This window comes from Bacillus rossius, chromosome 1 (genome assembly GCF_032445375.1).
Source record: "Bacillus rossius redtenbacheri isolate Brsri chromosome 1, Brsri_v3, whole genome shotgun sequence".
In the NCBI taxonomy this organism is placed as follows: Eukaryota; Metazoa; Arthropoda; class Insecta; order Phasmatodea; family Bacillidae; genus Bacillus; species Bacillus rossius.
This window is the reverse complement of record NC_086330.1, coordinates 43,760,762-43,781,866: the sequence shown is the minus strand read 5'-3', so window position 1 is coordinate 43,781,866 and position 21,105 is coordinate 43,760,762. Positions and strand designations below refer to the sequence as shown.

The 21,105-nt window shown below is 39.8% G+C and overlaps 1 protein-coding gene across 2 annotated transcripts in view; it reads right to left on the bottom strand.

Moving 5' to 3' along the window:
* Positions 1 to 21,105, bottom strand: part of LOC134535339 (synaptic vesicle glycoprotein 2B) — a 108,838-nt gene that overhangs the window by 74,832 nt on the left and 12,901 nt on the right. The window contains exon 1 of one of the 2 annotated variants that reach the window (XM_063374413.1): positions 8,532 to 8,671. The exons of the other annotated variant lie outside the window; for it this stretch is intronic. Within the exon in view, the coding sequence (XP_063230483.1) occupies positions 8,532 to 8,573 (42 nt within the window). The 5' untranslated portion in view covers positions 8,574 to 8,671. Of the gene's footprint in view, positions 1 to 8,531; positions 8,672 to 21,105 lie in introns of those variants that run through there. 2 annotated transcript variants of the gene reach the window in all.

Sequence of the window (21,105 nt, the reverse complement as noted above, 5' to 3'; positions counted from 1 at the left end):
TTCCTCTGTCCGAGTTTGTCTGTCTAAAAATGGCTTCTTTGTCGACGCGAAAATAAACAATAAGACAATAATACAAGTCAGATACGGTGCCAGATGTAAGGTCAGCTTCAATTGGCAGGCAGTTGGTTGCATCAGTTTTTTTTTTATGTCTTAGTTTCACCACTACGGTTGTAGAACACAAGCTTTAATTTCATTTTTTTTTAGGTCTAAGTACGTGGCGCCATGAGCGTTAGAAACGAAATTTAAAAGACAGAGAGATAGGAAATTTGTAAGGTACACAAATATATTTGAAACACGTTTACAAGTGCGTGCATGTATACGACCGTATAAGCGAGAGTGTTGAGAATGTGTGAACGTTTTCAAGTGCGGAAATGTGTGAATGAGCAAGTATGCGAAAGTGCAGGTTTGCAAGTGCACAAGGTATCCAAGTGTGCTATTGTGCAAACATTCCCTTGAGTGCTACTGCTATCAGTATTTTCGGCAAGTAATTTGACAGCTACAATATTATACGTAAATCAGCGTTGCACTTTTCGTTGTCCTCCCAGCGTTACACTTTTCGTTGTGCTCTGATGACATCATGGCTCGACTTAATCCTACCGTCTGCAAATACTACGTTTTCCCTCAACATAACGAATAGTAAAACTCACGCAGTAAAACCTTCGCGTAATCTTCTAGTTCAATGACGTGTCCCTATCGGGAAAGTAATATGGCAGGAAAACCAGTTAATGGTTCTCTTGCGCACTCTGCTGAGTTGTGAATAGCTGAAGTTATATTGTTTCCATTTCTAAGCTCATGTTTACGTGGTAACTATTTTCTTGCACGGTTAATACAACTATTGTAAACCGTATCTAATGATGCAAAGAAAAATTTTTATTCTCTTTTTGCATGTTTAACTATTTGCTAGTTAATATATAGGTACTGCGAAATTCTGAAAGTCGTGGATTAGCTTAGTTCATACATATATAAGGCTAAGTAAGATCAGATTCACGTAAAACCAATTATAGCTTTCAAATTTAACAACAAAATACATACCTACCGAGATGGTGTGACATATAACTTGAGCATGTATTTGTTATTGTTACCATGTGAAGGGGACAGTAGTATAAACCAATAATAACTACATTTTGAAAAAAAAAAAAAAAAAAAAAAAGCACCAGAAAAGTAAGAGAAATATTGCTAAGATGTTTCGTTACAAAATTTGCAAACTTAGATACACTTTTGTGAACAGTAATACCTCATGTCAAATATTGAAATGAGCAATTATAAAACAGATGTATTGAATGAAACGTTTAATAATCTGGTACTGATATTGTTATGAATGCGAGAGACCAGACCACGGTGCCAGGTTCGGAGCTGGCTGGTGGACCTGCACAGCCACTGGCGTCACGCGCCGTGTCACGCGCCGTCCACTGACGTAAGGCATGCCACGCGCGCCTGGCCGGATTACAAGGGTCGTCGCAACCCCCTCCCCCCCTGCGCTCCCCGCCTCGGCGCTGTTATCTATTGCCAAGCGGCCTTGGGACTTCCGCGGTTCGGCGCGCGGAGTAGCGAGAACAAACACCGCCTCTCTCGATGTTTCGGGCGTCGGGTCGGCCCGGGATGATGCGACACGTCACGGCCGCTCTCGTCGGTTCGAGAAGGGTGCCCCCTGAGGTACTTAAGCAGCGACGCTGGCCTCCGCGACAGTTCGGCGACGGAGTTCCGCGAAAGTTCCGAGCGAGTTCCGAGACCGAGAGCCCTGCCTCCTTCTCATTTCGGTTCTGTACTTTGTTTAATTTCTTAGTCTGTTCATTTACTCTGTTAATTTGTTACTCATTTGTTCTGTTAATTTACTCTGCCATCTGTGTTTTTTATATATATATTTTTAACTGACAGTTACACACAGACATCACATTCTCTGGTCTCTATTCATGCATAGAGCCTTTTTTATTTATAATTCTTTTTTGTGTCTGCGTTGCTACAACTCACAGTTGGAGGTTGCTGGGTCGGGACCGAACCCAGCACACTTAATTTTTTTCTTTGCTTTTTTACAAGGAAGATATTTGGAAACTCAGTTGCCAACTATATCACTTGTAAAACTACAAGGCAGAGATTTGTAAAACTGCAAATGATACAAAGCTCGGCCTTGAAAATTTACAAGGACATTGTTGGAAACTGAGTTTCCAAGGACTATCCTTGTAAAAGAACAAAACAAAAAAAAAGCTTTTACAACGTAGCTTGCAACACCAGGAGCGTCGCTGCTGCTTATTTTAGGCGATAGTTATCAACAGAAAGATAAAAAAAAACCATTTAAAGGAGATTACGTTGCCAAATTATGGCATTGCAGACCCCTGCCTTCACCAAATTTGCAGAGTACCAGCTGATTAAATAGTTCAAGGTTATGGTGACCTAGTCTGGAATCTGTATTTTGTTGACATTGCATTTTATAAGTAATATTAATATTTAATTAATTTATTTGGAAAAGCCTTTGAACTACCTATGTGTTTTCGGTTCTAGAACATTGTGTGTTGTTGTGTTGGTATTTGCAAAGACGAGGGTCAGTTGCGTCCACGGCGGCGCCAAATTATTAGATAATTTTTTAATACCGAGATATTCTGGAGCGTTCTGTACGCATTTCTCAGCGAGCGTTTTCTTTCCGACATATCGTGTTAAATACGTGGAAGTTTTTCGCCGTGAGAAGAATAAATGACTAAGGCCGTATTCCTAGTGCGCGATAGGACACGGCCAGTCCCTTGTTTTCAGTGAACTGATTTCGGTGTCTTATCCGTGACCTATCTGATGCCCAAACTCCGCACATGCGCAGAGCTCACTTTTCCGTTGATTTCGTCCAGATGGCGGACCCGCGTCTATCGTGATCATCGTGGAACATACCAAGCGTGTTAGTGTGCCAAATGAAACTTCATGGTATCTAAACTATCCTGGAATACGTTCTGCGTACTTTAATAGTTGTAACAATAAATAATCGCAACTTAAAAAGTACTTGATGAAATTAGAAAGGCGGTTCTATTTTCGTGCAATGATGCTGCTATATATACCTAGTATTTTTGCCGTAACAATTGTATCAATGGTTGTGAAACGTCCGCTAAAATACATTGGAACTAGTTTCCAGCCTCGCGCAGGCCGCCGTTCATTATAACGGTTGCCGATTTGTTTCCTTGCTGGGATTCGGTTTGGACGCGTTCTGAAAATACGGACCGCGAGTTAGGTCACGGTTGTATTATAACAAGGCAGTGCTTATTCGCTACCTTACCCGAACATCTTGGAATACCGCCCTAAATTCATTTCAACTATTTCATACGAGAATCACCATTAACAGTTTCGAGTCGTTTAACAGTCATAGACCGAACTTGACACCAGAAAATATGCAACGGTTGACGAGATAATTTGTAAGTGTTCTTCTGTATGTGTAAGGAACAGTCGTCGTCTTAGTAGAGCGCGACTGCGACTTGTCACAAACTGACGCTGGCCAGAAGACACGCCTGCCTCTCGCGTCCGAGATTCCCAACGTCGTCACGCCCGTGTCTTCGCAAGGGGGAAACAGGGGAAAACTAACGTGGTTTGTGCACATTTTAATAGACATTTACTCTCTCTCTTTCCAACGTAAGTTTTCTGCCATTAGCGTTGTCCTTGCTTTGGCGTGTGCTGCTCCAGATAAATGCCATAAAGAACCAAACATTTGGACGCAACTTCATAATGGAATGGAAAGTGTATCTGAAACATTGTATTTCATGAAGGTAAATTGGCGAAGAGGATTCTGGAATTACATTTTCTTGTTGTATCATCTAAGCGTAATTCGATATCTAATGAAAATTTTAATATTATGAGACTTAACTACAAGGCGCCATCTTGGTTTCAACAGTTTTTGTCTAATAATTGTTATGTAATTTAATATAAAAAATGTGGGTCATGTTTGAGGAGTGCACACAATTTAATGAAATGCCTTGTTTTACTAGTGACCAATTGCTACGAATAATTTTTCTTGTTAAATAATAATTTGGGTTTTGCATTTTGCATTCTTTCAGAATGATACAACTGCAATAATACTATCTTCAATAGACATTATTTTATAGTTCTAAGAAAATTAACAAATAGTTAAAATAACCAAATTAAAACTATATCTAGTAGCCTATCTCTTACGCTTAGATAGCAGTACAGAGCAAATGGCGAACACTGTTGCCAGATTGATGCTGCCCGGATTGTTAGCATTAGAAGTATTATTTTATATACGATCGTTAATTATAATAAATTTTAAGATTTTTTGAAATTATATGATTTTTTTTCTTCAGATCATGAGATAGTTTCTGTTGACAATATCATTACTGTTGTAGCCATTATGACAGAAAAAAATCATTAAATGCTAAACAACAATAATTATTTCACAAGAGAAACCATTTGTAGCAAGTCAGTCACTATTAACAAGACGGCATTCCATAAATGCATGTCGTGTTGTCAAAATATGCCAACTTTTAAATGTTAAATTACTTTAAAAACATTGTTAATGAACAACTGAAACCAAAATGACAACTTTCAATTACATCTCCTTAGAAATAAAATATGCATATTATCAGGTGATGCTCTTGATGAAATACAACAAGAATATATATTTTTAAATTATCATTCCAATTTTTACTTAACAAAATAAAAGGTTTCAGATACATTATCTTTTTTTTCATTACATTACACAGCAGTGGCTAAAACCAGAGGTGGCCACGTCCTCATGATTACATGGTGAAAGTGTGAAGTCTTTTTTTCCCCTTTATTTCATTGTTGCGCCATATTGGTTAAATGCCCGAATTATTGGCTGAAGTGAAGTGTTTGCATTGTGTTAACAATTTTAAATTACTATTTTTTTTATGAAAGTGACTGTTTTTAACGATGGATATTCTAACTGATACTTACTAACCAACATTTTACGTTATCAAGCGAAATATACGCTATGTTTTTTGGCGAAACAACATAGCAAAAGAAAAGGTTAAAAAGTGAATTCAACTACGTCTCCTTACAATTCCTAACTCCATGTCTGAAACTTTTGCGCTCTGTGGATTACATGTTGGTAAGATAGTAATAGTACTTCCGTGGTTCACAGGGATGGAAGCCACAGCCACAACCAGAGCAGCGCGAGGTGTATTCTCACCAGCGATCGGCAAACTTCGGAGAACTTCGGAACTGTTCGGGTGTGGCTCTCATCCCTGTGAAGTGTAGGAGTGGCTAGTGCATCCACTCACCACCAGGGACATAAACCTAGTCATTGAATTAAAATATAAAGTGGACCATGAGTCCAATTGTCCGAAGCCGCTGCAAGGTAGACTATTTTCTACTCTGAACAACTCTTCATCCAGACCATTCTCTGTCTCCTGTATTTTCCAACACTTAATGCATGCAAACTTGCATCCCGCATGACTGTGCTAACCTGGGCTCAAACTATCTCTAGTTATAGTCTAAGAGTTTAAGATAGGGGAGTTAGTTATGGCATCAATTGCTGCCGTGGCTGGCCAATCCCCTCCCAGCACACGATGCATGCGACCCTCACCCTGCAAGGTTTAATCCCATCCTGACTAGGCGTATAGGCTTCCCCTGGTTGGCGCTTCACCTCACTGCTCCGTTGCAATACCCACAGACCTGGGTACACACAGAATCCTGTTCTCTGTGAGCGATGCGTATTATTTTTCCCTTCCTGTGAATTTCCTTCTGATAATTTTTTTTTCTTCTGATCGTTAGAAGAATAAAACTGTTTGCCATTTCTTCAACCTTAAAGTTGAATCAACTGATAATTTGAGTCAAATAAGTAACATTTTATTACAATAAATACAACGTGGGTTCAGGCCCTACTGAAACCCATTTCTAGGTCACAAACATCTTTACTTTTGCATCACAATGAAACCCAATCGCTGTTTTGATACACAGAGGTGCAGCTGTGCCGTACTGCGAGTACTTGGACGCCCGGCTCTTGCTATCGGAGCGCAGGGGCTGTGATGACGGCACAGCCGCAGCCTGCCCTAAGGCGGCACTGCCTGATCTAGGCCCCCGCCTACCTGGTCACACACACGGCGTGCAGAGCTTCAGAAATGAAACAACTGCTCGAGATGGCAGAATGGCGTTGGCTCACGAAAAGCGCGAGTAGTTCTGTTTCCGTATTTCGTTTTTAAACTGTATTTTTAGGAGGGTGAAAATGGCTAAAATGCGTGTTTTCAGAACAAAATTAAGTCATGAAACACCCTGTACATATTCTTAGAAGCACTCAAGGGACTTTTATTACACCTTTATCTTCATTTCTCCGTCATTTAACGTTATGGATGCCGCTCGGATATCATAGTTTCTCTTAGCACGACGAGGATACTGCGCGCCAGTCCACCGCGAATAGATCTTAGAGGCGATACCGCGCTAGAATCACCAGGGAGTGTTGCACTTATCATCCCGCCTTAATGGCACGGAAATGGAGACGTATTCGCGTAAACGGAGACGAGTCTCCCAGAACATTTCACTATCGCATCAGCTGCATGGAAACCAATGAGATTGCATTTCAAGGTTACAAAATATTATTTTTAAAAAAATATTACGCTTCGAGATTATAGAACGAGCAGAATTTAGCCTACAGATACAATAAAAATAAACCTTAAAGTAAAAATACAACACTAAATATTTTTGTGCTTGGATAAATTTTTAATGTATTTAGAACATAAACAAAAATTGCTACCACTGCAGCCAAATATTCAGCTTCTATTGGTCTCACGGAGCAACGTAAACGGAGGAGTTCAGCATTGCCGAGCTAATCCGTGCGGGTCAGTTTCCGCATGCGTGTTAATGTAGAAACTCTGTTCCGTGAATACGTCTCAGTTTACGTGATCCGTATTCGTTTTCTGTGTCGTTGTAGGACGGCCTAACACAAATACACCCATGACTAGGCGGAGCCAGTGAGCTATGCGTGGTCTGTAAAGCAGATCGCTCACCTTAACTGTTCGGAACAAAGGTGGACAGTGATACCTCTACGAATGTTGTGTATGTCGATAGGTCGATGGTTATTTAAAGGTTTGGTTCGACACCACAACGTCACATCGAGATAAACATTTCGTAACACCTACACAAAACGAGTTAATACTGATGTCTTGTCATTTGCATTTGACATTTAAAAAAATGAGTGCACTTTTGCAAACGCGTTAGAAGTTAAACTTCTTTTGCATGATTACCGATTCCATGTTTGTTTTAATACAATTTGCTCGGCTAAATTATAAATAAAGTAAACCTAAATAAACATTAGTTATAGATACTGTGTTCATTGTTTGAGATTTAACAAAATTAAGTGAGCTAATTCAGTACCCCTCAGTGATGTATTAACATATAACCTCGGTAACATGCAAATTCTTGTGTTCTAATGTTACAAATAAACTTATAATACGAAATTCGGACACGACATTTAACGGAGAAATATTTAAAACATTGCAACCAAATTTCTGGACGTGAATTACACGTAGTTCCACTCAAGACGCTAGAATTCGCTGTAGAAGCAGCTACGTCGAATGTTGAATCATTCGATTTGCAGAGCGAATTGTTAAGGTATAAAATGAAACGGCTCCGCAAAAGCGAAAAAGACTTGAAAAAGTGTTAAACCCCGGTTTGGTCATTATTTTAGCAAAGTAATTTAATTAAAATACTAACCATCTGGTTAACATTCACTAAACAGTTATTACAATAAAGATTCCGCACACATTAGGTGATTATAAATTATAACATAAAGTATTAAAGAATAGTTGTACTATTATAACGTATCATTTTTTCATATCAATGTGAATTCATTGTCATTTATTTCCTAATAAAAGTAATTTATTTTATTTTAAGTAAAAATAAAGGATTTATGGTTACTTACTATGGAATAATCAATCCTATAGATTGAGCTATGTATTACTATAGCCAAAATAAACAAATATAACATATTTATATGTATTTGCTTAAAGCACAATTTGTAAAATCCAGTAATGGAACTATCGAGACAACTGGGGTTAGGGAATGAGACTATGCATTTTCATCACTGCAATGCCAGTTTTCTTACGTATTTTAAAACTTGGGATTACTCTTTACCATGACTATTTTAGTTTACCTAATATATATTCCATTTGGCACACCAATAAATATTGAGAGTATCCTAATGTTTACGAACGTAACTATTTATGTATTTATGTGTCTACATCGACTTCCGTTCCATTTTCACGGAATTACTCCAACCAAATGCCGTATACCGAGAGCTAAGATGTTTACACAACAAAGAGATGCTTACTATTAGTTGCAGCTGTTAGTTCAATATTAAAAATGTAACATTTATTTTTAAATGATTTTTTTATTGTTTTAATATATATTACGTGTTACTTTGTGTATTCTGCGTCAATGGACTTGTTAAATGTCCGTTTCATAGTGCGCGCGCATTTTGTTGCATACCAAACTTTCACGCGCCTCGAATAATGAATGTTAAGTGTAGATGTTGAAATAGCAAACAAACACGATGGAAACAGGAATTACGGCGACACCGGGGCTGGACTCACCCTGCGACCCCCGAGCACGGCGGCCTGCAGCTCGCAGATCATTGGTCCGGGCAGGCGCTCTCTCCTCCCACTCCTGGACCAATCTCCGCGAGCGCTGCACGAGGCTGTCGCCGCGACACTTGCCTCGCCGAGCCGCTGCGCCGACTGCCCGCGCCGCGCGGGGGCGGGGCGGTGCCGCCCCCTCCCCCGCTCGCACACCTTGCCAGCACCCTCCCCCCTACCCTCCCCTACCATCCCCACGTGCCGCGACCTCACACACGGTAGCCTCGCTGTGATTTCTTTTCTTCTTCAAACGGAAGTGAAATATTCATGTAAATTTTTACATTTACGTGAAAACAACTGTATCGCAGTAATACATGGTTCTGATTCCTACCCGAGCCTCTGTACCTCCAACAGTTAAAGGTTATTTTTAATCAGTTCATTGGATAACTTTCCAGTATTAATAAGCATAACACAACAAAATAAAGTCAAATCGTTCAATATTCTATTATGTTTTCCATTATTTATGAAAAATTATGCTTGAATGAAACATTAATTAAAATATAAAATTATGCGCCAATGTTCTTAAGAAAACTTAGTATTATTTAGATAAACGTATTTCATATATGCAAAAATAACCATAGCCAAAGTTTGTTTACAAAATCACAGTATTTCTATTATAGTGTTACAAACATTTTCTTGGCAACTAGTTCCCAAAGGAATATTTTGTATAAAAAAAAATCCCTGTGTGCAACGTGAAGTGGGCAGCCTTCTGTGTTCGCCTGTGTTGTCATAACACCTGGGTTTGCATATGCGTCGCAATATTATCGCTGTGTTGTCTATTTTAATCGCTGGGTTCCTCAGTCTGTCGCTGTGTCGTCCAAAGTAGTTGTTTGTCTATATTTACTGGTTTAGATGCAACTGTCTCACCGTTGTCAGACTACTGTGTGTCCTGTGATACTGTTCTAATTCCTTCAATTCTCTGTGCTGTGGTTTATATTTAACCTTTGATATCGGTTGATTCTGGGTTGTTTTCTGTTTGTGTTTTCGTCCTTCTTTGTCCAATCTTTGGGTTTTCTGTATAACATCCAGTGCAAACTTGGAATGGCGTATGTCCAAAATAATGAATGAAATCAATCTTTCTCATTGCAAGAACCATTCGAAGAAGGAATATACCATAGTTATCGTACCAAGCCAATAGATGGCAGCGTTTGTGTGCGGTATTAACATTGAATTTCTTCCAAATGTAAAATCCGATCATTATACTACAGTACACTCCCGATTATCCGCGAAATTAAGTGGCAGGGCCACCACGTATAGTGAAAATCGCGGATAATCCGCAAAAGAGCAGAAAATGGGAAACAACAAAGGAAACATTAATTTCAACTTAAAAATCTAAAAATTTATGTACATTAAAAGATAAAATTAACAGAAAAAAATTTTAAATGATGCTAAAATTTTACTGAATAATTAATATACAATACATTTAAGTCATGATTTACTGTAAACTGCAAACAATACACTCGTCAGTAGAGTTCAAATTTGCTCACTTGTAATAAAATACAGATTTACATATGTGCTGTATTTTTTCGTAGCATGCGCGGATAAAAGGGAGTTTACTGTACTGCAAAAAACGTTTAACGAGTCTTTCAATACTCGCCAGAGATGTGTAACATCCAACCACGGTAACGAGCAAATTCATGTTTTTTTTTATGTTGCAAATACACTTATAAACGAAAATAAGACACGAATTTAACGCAGAACTATTTTCAATAATGCCTAGGGCAAATTATGTTTTCAGCTTCATTTATTGATGATTATCACGCGTAGTTTCCTCATCCGCCGCTAGAATTCGTTGGAGCAGCTACGTCGACTATAGAATCATTCGATTTGCAGAGCGAAATATTTAACTATATAATGCAACGGCTCCTATAAAAGAGAAAACGACTTTAAAAAAATACTAAACCCTGGCTTTGGACCTTTTTTAAACAAGAAATTTGATTAAAATACTGCCCATCTTATTCAAATTCATTAAAAAGTTAATACTATAAAGTTTCCCTTTGGTTTTGTAAACTTTGGTTCGCACCATCCGCCACAGATGGCAGCACCGTGGTTACACTTTTCCATTCCTTACGACTTCCGTTACATTCACGAAATTACTCCCACCAAATTCCGTACACTGACAGCTAAGATGTTACACATGAAAACTTTAATTCCTCCAATGCTTCATTTTCTTAGAAGAGTTGAAAAATAAAAGTTATCGTTAGATAATAAAATACATTATTTAACTACCGAGTATCAAAACATATTATTGTGTCGCATCATGCTGCCATGTTATTTTCCGCACACTCGCCCGTGATAATACAGGTAGCATATAGCTGTCCATTAATGGTTTTCAAGGCAGGTTTTACGACCTCGTTAAATCTGAAGGCTAGCCAGCCTTTAGTTAAACTAACTGCAGGTTAATGAATGTGTGGTGCATTACGACTCATATTTAGCCGAAGGATGGCTAACCGAAACCCGAAGAAGCGTGTGGTGTAATGTTGGATGTGTTGGTATTAAAATGAACTAGAATTTGGTTACATTTATTTTTTAAGTGTTGCAAGACACAGCTCTCTGGTAGTCTGAAAGTTGTTGGTTTGAAATGTGAATCTTAATTATGGCGGCTACAACACAAACATACTATATGTCGTAAATAAATCTGGCAACATAATTACATAAAAGAAAACAATAACAAAAATTTTACATCTAACTTACTTTGCATTAAACAACATAATTAGTTTCTTAAAACACATAACCATGTCGGTTTTCTTGTTTTCAACGATGCTCTTGTGTTTTAAAGCACACTTCTCTTCAGAACAACAATTATTTTCTGCCATATTGTTTATTTAATAATTCATTCATGCAAACCCTGACTCGGGAAATTACATATCAATTTTCATTTTACTCATGTGGGTTTTATTTGTGTTTTTATTTCAATAATAGTATTATTAACACGTATTAGTAGCCTGGGAAATCCGCATGCTTATAGAGGCTGTCGCGTGGAGTGGCGTGAATAAGCTCCGCTGTTCTGGATGTTTCGAGCGTTGGGTCAGCTTGGGATGACACGACACGTCACAACCACTCCAGTCAGTTCCAGAAAGACTTCAACAGAAATAAAAGCAGTGAGGCTGGCCTCCAGGGGAGCTCCAACTGGCGAGTTGTTTGAAGTGTGAGTTCGGCGAGGAGGAAGAGAGACCCCCCCCCCCCCCCACCACAACCCTTGAGAGCGGCGCGACGCGGAGCGACGGAACCGTGCGAGTGTGACCGAGTATAGCGAGACTGTGTATGGACAGGTGCGAGGTAAGGGGCGAACCACTGTTGAGCCTAGCTCCAGTGAGGTGTGCGAACTGTGTACTTGACAGATACTTAGTGATTTGTGAACAGACATTAAGTGTGATGATTTAATTTGTTACGTAAATTTTTGTAGCAAATAAAACTTTATAGAATTAATTCGGCTATCCTTACGGACCTGTTTTCCCTACTCGTAACAATACATACCTACCGCCAGTTTTTGTAGTTAATTTACAAGATATTTCTCACGAACATGTGAATATTATAGGTTGGAATAACACTTATTTGCAATTTTTAAATGCAGTAAATTACACGTGTTCTTAATTCATTTAATGCTAATATATATATAACATTTATTTTCTTTGGGATCAATTAAAGACAATTATAATGTATCTATGACTCAGCGATAGGCTTATCTATATTATCACATCACATAATGTTTAACTAAACTTCTTTGAATGGGACGAAGAAGCATTTTGAGAGCAATATTAAATAAGTTCATCAAATAGTGCATTAAAGTCTACTGGGAATTCCCAGATAGTTATCACTCTTACTAACATCGCCTAATAACTCGCCATTTTCGTTTATGATGCGTTTTAGCTTTATCCTCACCAGCTAGCCACCAGTTCATCCACGGCAAACTTCAGAAGTTAACTGAAGGTCATAAGACAAAAGTAAACTGTTGCAGCCCTAGACTCGCGTGGCCCTGGGGTTTTTACTTTTATGGAGGGCCTCCCCCATAAAATTTGAAAAATCTTCTAAAAATGCCTAATAATCAATTACACTTAAAAATGTTTACTCCCAGTCACTCGGTTGTTACACACCGCACACCTCGCTGGGCCGCAATTCTGGCGCAATTCTCGCCGCAGCACCCCTCGTGGCCCTCCGTCGCCGCACTCCGCCGCCACCGTCGCACTTCCCTTCGCCGAGGTTCCACTCGACGCCTCGCTCGGAAGTTCGCTCGGGACTCTCGCCGCACCCGCGACACTCTCGCCACCCAACTATCGCCGAGAATCTCCGCCGCACCCGCGGCACTATCGCCCGGAATATTGCCCCAGAACTTAACTCCCAACTTCCTTGGAGGCCGGCGTCATTGGTTTATATAGGCCCAGGCCCCACTTCTAGAAGTCACGAGCGCGGCTGAGGACATTCGCGTCATTCCGCGCCGATCTGACGCGACGCCAGAAATCTCGAGGCACGTGTTGGCGGCTCGCGTGGAGACCCGCGGAACTCCCCAGCTGTCAGGTGTCAGATAACGGCGCCGAGACAGAGCGCCACGCGGGGAGTACTGGGCAGGAGGAAGGGGAAGCGGCGACCCTTGTAATCCACCAGGCGCGCGCGGCACGTCTCACGTTGCGGTGGCCACGTGACGTCAGTGGCCGTGCTGGGCCCAGCCAGCTTCGAACCTGCGCGTGCCGCGGCCCTGCTCACGTTCGTAACTATATATATATATATGTGTGTGTGTGTGTGTGTGTGTGTGTTGAGGTTACAAGTTACATTTATGTTAAAAGTAACTATTTCAAGTAAAGCTAACAACAGCTTCTTGCAAATTCGGTGCTAGTATCCCATTCTGTAATTTTTTGGTTATTTTTATTTATATTATCATGGATATAAATTTCGGAAAATCATGTATTTAAGATGATATGGCGAATGCTATGGACAGTGTTATAAAAGACACTGTTCAAGCAGATCCTTTGTTTATCTTATATATAAATGCTGCGCATTCCAAAATTCTTAAAAAGAACTGTGTTCAATTTTTTTCAGCTTAGTGGGATAAAACATCAGTTCAATCCCAACCCAGCATCAATTAAGAAAAAAAATTATTTAGGCTGTTTTTGCAAAGGCGCCCAACAGTATCCATAAAGAAGTCACAAAAGTTGATTCATAACTTAGATGGAAAGAGAAAAAAGACTTTTACTTCATAAATCACAAACTATTTTAGAAAAAAAAGGAGCAAGATGTGTGCATAATGTAGCTAATGAAAATCGCGAAATCTGCGTACAATAGTAGCCTGTGTAAATGCATTAGATCGTGGAGTGCTAGCTGCCATCCTGTACAAAGGAAATGATTGAAACCAGATTGAACGAAAACTTGCCCATAGGAAGTCAGGTTTTCATTACTCCAAATTGCTTCATGAATTCCCAGACTTTTGTAAATTGGCTTAAACAATTTGTCTTTTATTTTTTATGGACCATCATTACACCATGACAAATGCATAGTTGTTGCTGCAGAAACACTTGAAATAATATTACGTTATTCGCCAAGCAACACAACACATGAAATGCCCAATACATATTGTTACAATTTATGTGGGGAGAACCATTGGTTTCGATAGTGATTTCCCAATTAATTAGTACAGTTTTATTTATTACTAATGTCTAAACTATAAATTTAATTATTACTGCACTCAAGATTTATATCCAAAACACTTAGTCCTAAAATTATCATTGAAACATTAACACATTCCATTGAAGCTTGGCTCGACAGTGGCTCGCTCTTCTGTCCGCTCTTCCTTCACACACTCACCCACACCGCGCTGCATTACAGTCCCCAACTATCGCTCGTCGCACCCGACTGGCTCGCCAGGCCTTCTCGCAGGTATCGCCTCCCGATAGGTCCGGATCACTCCCCAAGGTCCACTTGCCCTCTTAACTCCTCACTGAGCGCACGTGTATCACCAGTATCACCCCCCGAGCGAGAGACTCTCTCTCCTACTCTTAGAAATCTCCGAAGCCTCGGAACTCCCGCAGAAGCCAGGGTCGTCGCTTATATACCCGTGGCGTCCTTCTCGAGAGTACGAGAGCGGCTGTGAAGTGTCGCGTCATCCCGGGCCAACCCAGGCCCGAAACACCCAGAACAGCGACGCTAATTCACACCACTCCTTGCGGCGGCCTCTGTAAGCCCGGTATTCCCAGGCCGCTAGAGGGGACAATAGCCCGATGCCGAATGGTGCGCGGGTGCGGAGGGAAGTGGGTAGCGAGGACCCTTGTAATCCGGCCAGGCACACGTGGCATGCCTTATGTCAGTGGACAGCGCAAGTCGTCAGTGGCTGTGCGGAGCCACTAGCCAGCTCCGAACCTGGCGCGTGTTGTGGTCCTGTTTGCGTTCGTAACACTGCCCCCTAATTATACCCTTTCGCCCCGAACAGGTAATGCATCCCTTCTGGCATGTTCCCACAATCGGTTCAATTGTACCCCTTTCATCCGCTCCCTCTTTCCTCTCTGGATGCGGCAGACCACATCATTTAGCCGCTTCAAGACTCCATACAGGCATTCCCACGCTGCTTGAAACTTAGCTTCCTTCGTTGCTGGTTGTACAGTCACACCACAAATCGCCATCCTGAAATCCGATTGAGTTAGCCTTTATGTCGTACCTCGTCTTCATTCGATTCGTCGCGTACAAGCACCATCCGCTCCTCTAGACGATTCACATAAGCAGTTGAAAATCAAGTAAACAACGTAAATGTAAAAATAATTGGTTGGCAACATGACTATGATAGCAAACATTTAATTAAAAAAAATATAATACGAAGGACAGTGGTTATTTTTACTGAAAATATGTAGACAATGGTTGGTTTAACGCTGAACACACCATATTTCAGATCCTCATAGATTACAACCTATGTTGGTTTTTGCTTTGACAGTTAGGTTCTATGCATGCCCACAAGGAATCACCACAGGGTGTACAAAAAAATTTAACATCGAACGTTGTTAACTATGGTTGTTTTTGCCAAAAGCTTTGCAACCAAATAAACTTTAATCCTTTTTTAATATTATTGGATTTGACCTTGCATGCAATTGGAGGTTATGATTTCACTCGTCCGTTTACAGTATTTCACCCGTCGAATAGTATGCAGTTACCAACCTTTGAGACGGACGAACGGATGAACATTTTCGGTCCATCTTGTTTGCTACAGGTCACGTGATTGATGGACAGGTGACGCACGGTTGTAGTTCCGGTTTGAGCGGGGTGTGATTGTGACGAGCGTGCAAGGAGCAGAACCACCGCCCGCACTGCTCAGACCGATTGCTTAATCAGCCAACACTGCGACACAGTGTGCCTCAAACTGTATTTTGTCATAGCCATTGCGGGCCTCGTGGTCCGTGTGCCAGAGCCGAGCATCGAACCAAGGGCCCGCGAAGAGTTCCAGGCCGCGGAATGCCGCCCCCTGCCTCTTGTTGTGAAATGGAGTTTATGTGTGGATGTCCGGGGCTTAGCAGCGCGCGTCGCTGCGTGGAGCCGTGTTAACGCAGCGGTCGCAGTGGAAAAGTACTGGCCGCTTGTTCGCCGCGAGCAGACAGCGCTCTCCGGGCGAAGACCAGGCGGGGGCGTAACTCAGTAGTCCGAAATGTCGGATGAATGACTGTCGGTCAAATTACTTTTGAGTTAAATGGCCATCGGCAATGTGGGTTCCGGTCAACTGCGTGTAATGTTTCGTTCCACGTCATTATTTTATTTTTACGTTTAACACGGTTGAACTTGTAGACTTTTTTGAGTGGCCGAACTTCAATATATATATATATATATAAATATATATATATATATATAGAGAGAGAGTTGCATAAATATCTGGAAAAAGTTAATTTTTAACATATTTGTGCAGTATATATAAGGAAAACCAAATGGAATAAATAACTGAACATTGTTTGGGTTTAAAGGCAATGCTGGTGGCTACTGCGTGGTATGGTTTTAAATTATTTAAGAAAATGTTATTTTATTTAATTTAGCCTTTTAAAAATCATAAACATTCTGATAATATTATAATGCCAGGTAAAAATTGATTTTTTTTTCTGGAAGAAATTAAACCATATTACATAGCAGCCAGTAATATTGAATTTAAACCTAAAAAGTTCCAGTTTTGTATTCCTTATCCACACTGTACAAAAACGTTAAAAATTCAACTTTGTCAGTTAATTACGCAACAGTTATGCGATGTTATGTTATGTTGTTTTTTTTTTTTTTTCAGTTTTGTGAAAGTTGAGCCACTCAAAAATTCGGCACGTTTCACTGTGTAAAACGCAAATATAAAATAATAACTGGCAACGGAACATACGCCCTTAAAACATTTTCCCACATAGATAAGTATTCGGTTTTCGTTCAAATAACACTCTGTTAAACGACTGTCGGTCAAATGACTTTTCATTTTGACTGTCGATCAAACGATTTTCGGTCTACTGCCACGACCAACATGTCAGACGTAAACAAAATGTGAGCTACTGTGGAAATAAACAATAATGATCTTAGACATGAGTAATTCTGCAGTAGAATGAATAAATGTCAGGTTTTAAGTGATCATGTATTTATTTATTTATTCACTCTGATTTTTAATTTGTTTAATGTTGCAGCATTAAAATGAGCTAATTATCTGCATTAAAACCACATTATACTAAAAAATGTTTTTATCGTGTTTAGTATCTAGTATTTAAAACGCACGTACGAAGAAATAAATGGGCGTATAAATGAATTGGGGCTTAAAGTGTTGTCTTCAGTTGAGAAGAATGAGGGGTGATGTGCTGAGAACGGGGCATTGACAAAACGAGGCAGAGGAGAAACAAGAGTACTCCGAGAAAACCCACGATATCACGGTAACGTCCGCCACGTTTTCAACTCACTGGAAGTCCGGGTTCGATTCCCGGTGAGAACAGAACCCGGATCATTTTGGCGGGTAGTGAAAGGGGAGGGGGAGGGTATATGGCATCGCCCACCGCAGGCCCGTCAAGAAATGAACCTGCCGTTCATGAATGACAGGCACCGCCGTTGTTAGCATGAGTCCGTTCATTATGCCATGGCAGCGCTTCGTTCGCTGAACGTCAACACTGGTGACACCGTTCCAGCAAGAAGCTTAAGGGTGGATGTCTCGCACCAGGTCATTGTTTTATATTTACGTTCCACACGATTAAACCTTCCAGCTTTTTGAGAGGCTGAACTTTCACAAAATGGAAATATATGTGTGTGTGTGGCATACTTTATGCATAATTAGCTGGCAAAGTTGCATTTTAAACGTTTTTGTGCAGTATGGATAGTGATAATGAAATGTAACATAAAAATGGAATTTTTTAGTTTTAAAAGTCAATTTTACTGGCTGCTATGTGATAAGGTTTAATTTCTTTAAGAATAAATTATTAAATTTTTAAAATTATTAGAATTTTTATGATTTATAAAAGATAAATAATCTCAAAATAACATTTCTAAAAGAATTTTAAAACATCCAGGAAAAGGAGTTTTTTTTTTAAAATATATTAATTGCAGATACATTGATGACAGTTTTCGGCGATCGTAGCCTCAACAAGCAGTCTGGGACTCTTAAATTGTTTATAACCCGAGAAAAGGTAAATATCCCGGCATTCGAAGTCTCCCTGAGGGGTATTGGAACCTTGAAAAATTTTCGTTTGCGGTGTATGTAATAGAGGCAACCAACTGTTAATCAGGCGGGATTTATGGCTCCGCCAGGGGATTCGAGCAGTTTTGTATAATTTAAGTCCCAGAGCCCCCAGTGCCTTGTCCCGGCGATCGATGTCTCTCTTCCCCGAGAAGCTGTGGCAGAAGTATCAACCTTGTCCGCAAAATAGTTCTCGAGATAGTTCAATTTTTTTTTCTTCACTATTCGTAATTGTTTTTGTTGTTTTCGTGGTTGATTTGGGATAAATTAATATAATTATTTCATCGACGGGGGTCTCCCTTGCCCAAGAAGATGTGGACGAAATCGCAGCCCTTTCCGCAGATTGTTTATCAATACGTAGCCTCTTTAATAACTGCGACTTACGTCATCGATCCCTCTACCGAAATCATTCCCTCGGCGATCGAGGCCACGACACAACAGGAAAAACCTAGCCACCAGCTCTGCTTTTAAAGACAAAAAAATTTCAGTTATTTATTTCATTAGGTTCTCCTTGTCCATACTGGACAAAAAGTGTTGAAGTTTCAACTTTGCCAGCTAAATATGCAAAAAGTATGCACTATATATTTTTCGTTTTGTTTAACTTCGGCCACCCCGAACTTATTCGTATGCATCTAGCTCCAAGTACACTACCAAAAAAAAAAAAGTTTTGTTTCAGTCAGATATCTTGCATACATATGGCACACGATTTCCATTTTTTTTTTTTTTTTAGTTTTTTAGTTTTTGACGTGAAAACGTCATTATTCGCTCGTTACAGTTATAGTCAGTCGAACTTTCTTGTGTGACAAAATACCGACAGATTTGAATCGCTAATAACTACAAGACTAATAATGCGTCAACAATGGTTGAGCCCACAACGGATAGATCATGTCTGTACGTGTTTGTCGCGCAGTGTTTGTTTTGCCTGTGACGTCATCGTGTTCACTGTCGTGTTCATCTTTGTGCATGACGAGGCCCTATGCTTTAGCTACCATAGGCCCTTGCTACATGCGAAGTAGTATATATTGGGGGCTCCGGCGCTAGGGTTCTGGGTGTGGAGGAGCCGGAGTCTATTTCCGCCATCTTGGATTGTGACGTCACGGCTTCCATCTTGGATGACGTTGACCTTTGATCTTAACATTCAAAATTTGCCTAAACTTGTTAAAAAAGACTTCAATTTTTCCCGAAATTCGCCAAGATCCGCCAAAAGTTAACAGTTTTTAGGGGAAACATCCCCCCCCCCTTCCACGTCAAAGAGCTCAAAAATCATACAAAATTTTTTTTCCTATTTTGAGAGAAAAAATCCCGGTTTGAGAGAAAATTTCCCGTTTTAGTACTCAAATATTTCAGTGGCTTGGAATGTCCTAAAAGCAGCTTAAGAGTCCTAAACGCAAACCACCCTAAGCCACTTAGGACATGACCATTGACAATTAGGATGTTATGGCCGCCATTTTGAATAGTGTTGTCACCGTTGCAATTTCCTTACTGCCTACATTTTGAAAATCCGTAATTATTATCCAAAAAGTCGGAAAAATTTATTTTTACAAAAATGTTTATTAAATTTTAATTTTAAAAACGCACCAATTCATGGATTCGGCTGACCTCCCACCACTATTGCAAAGTATATATATATGTATATATATATATCGCCAGCTAGTATGACAGCTTGTTTTCGTCTGCTAGAGGCCACTACCGCCATATTAGTTTAATTTTCACTCGCCAGGGTGCAGTTTTTATTTACTGCTAGGACGCCCGCCTTCTTGTCAGTATTCTTGGCCAACATTCTGTACATTCTTAATTATTTAGCTATCAATTCGGGAAAGTTTCCAAAATTCATTTTAAAAAATCTTAAATTAATATAATATTTTATTCGGTTGATTCCTGTCCTTGGTTCAATAATTGTTCGATGAAAAAAAATTAATTTTATGTAAAAAATATAAATCTCATCAAATATGTTGGAATTTTTTTAAGAAAGCTTAGGTTCCTAGTCTACCCACCTCCAGTATGCCTCTAATGATATATTGGCCGCCATCTTGGAAATTCGTAATAATTAACCTATAAATTAGGAAAAAAATTCATAAAATAATCAATACTATAGTCTATTAATGTAATATTGACTCGATAGATTTCCGTCCTTGGTTTGTTCCTCAGCTAATGATAAGAGTTACTAATGCCTAAAATCAAATTTAAATTCTGTTTCCCATTACCTTTCGTGGAGTTTATTAATCGTTCACTCTACATCGATTCCGGCTCCACACGCAGAACCCAGTCGCCTGAGCCCCCAATATATACTACTGTGCGATAAACGTGTGAGTTATCTCTTCTGTAACCATAACACTGCTCTGTGTAACCAGTATATTAAAGAGATTGATAATTAAATTACCTATTAATACTAAACACTTGTCATAATTTTATCCCGATTTTTTCACGAAAAATTTATGGACCCGATCTGCGCCTTTCTCAGATTTTTTTTACCGCATAGTGTGTGTGCTTAGCCTAATGCAAATGTGAATTTTCAATCACTGTTCGCTGTAAACTGTTGGCAACACGCTTACGTGCGTGCACAGAAATTCAGAAGGTGTAAAACGTTTTTAAGTGGTGCTTCAAATGAACAATGGCTCAGCCACACAAGTAATATGGGATTTATGTCCATTACGGTGACCAAATGCAAACGCAATACGGTTGGGTTTCCGTGGACAGCATTTCAGCATTTTGACAACACCACAGTACAACTTCCGTGGATCTTGTAGAACAGACATCCTCCTCGGCTATTATAACTAAACTTGAGTGTTTTAAAATGAGAAAATTATATATATGTATGCAAGGTAGTCTAACTGTTAAATAGATTCACCATGCTCAGTGTTTTAATTTTTTTAAAAGGGCAAA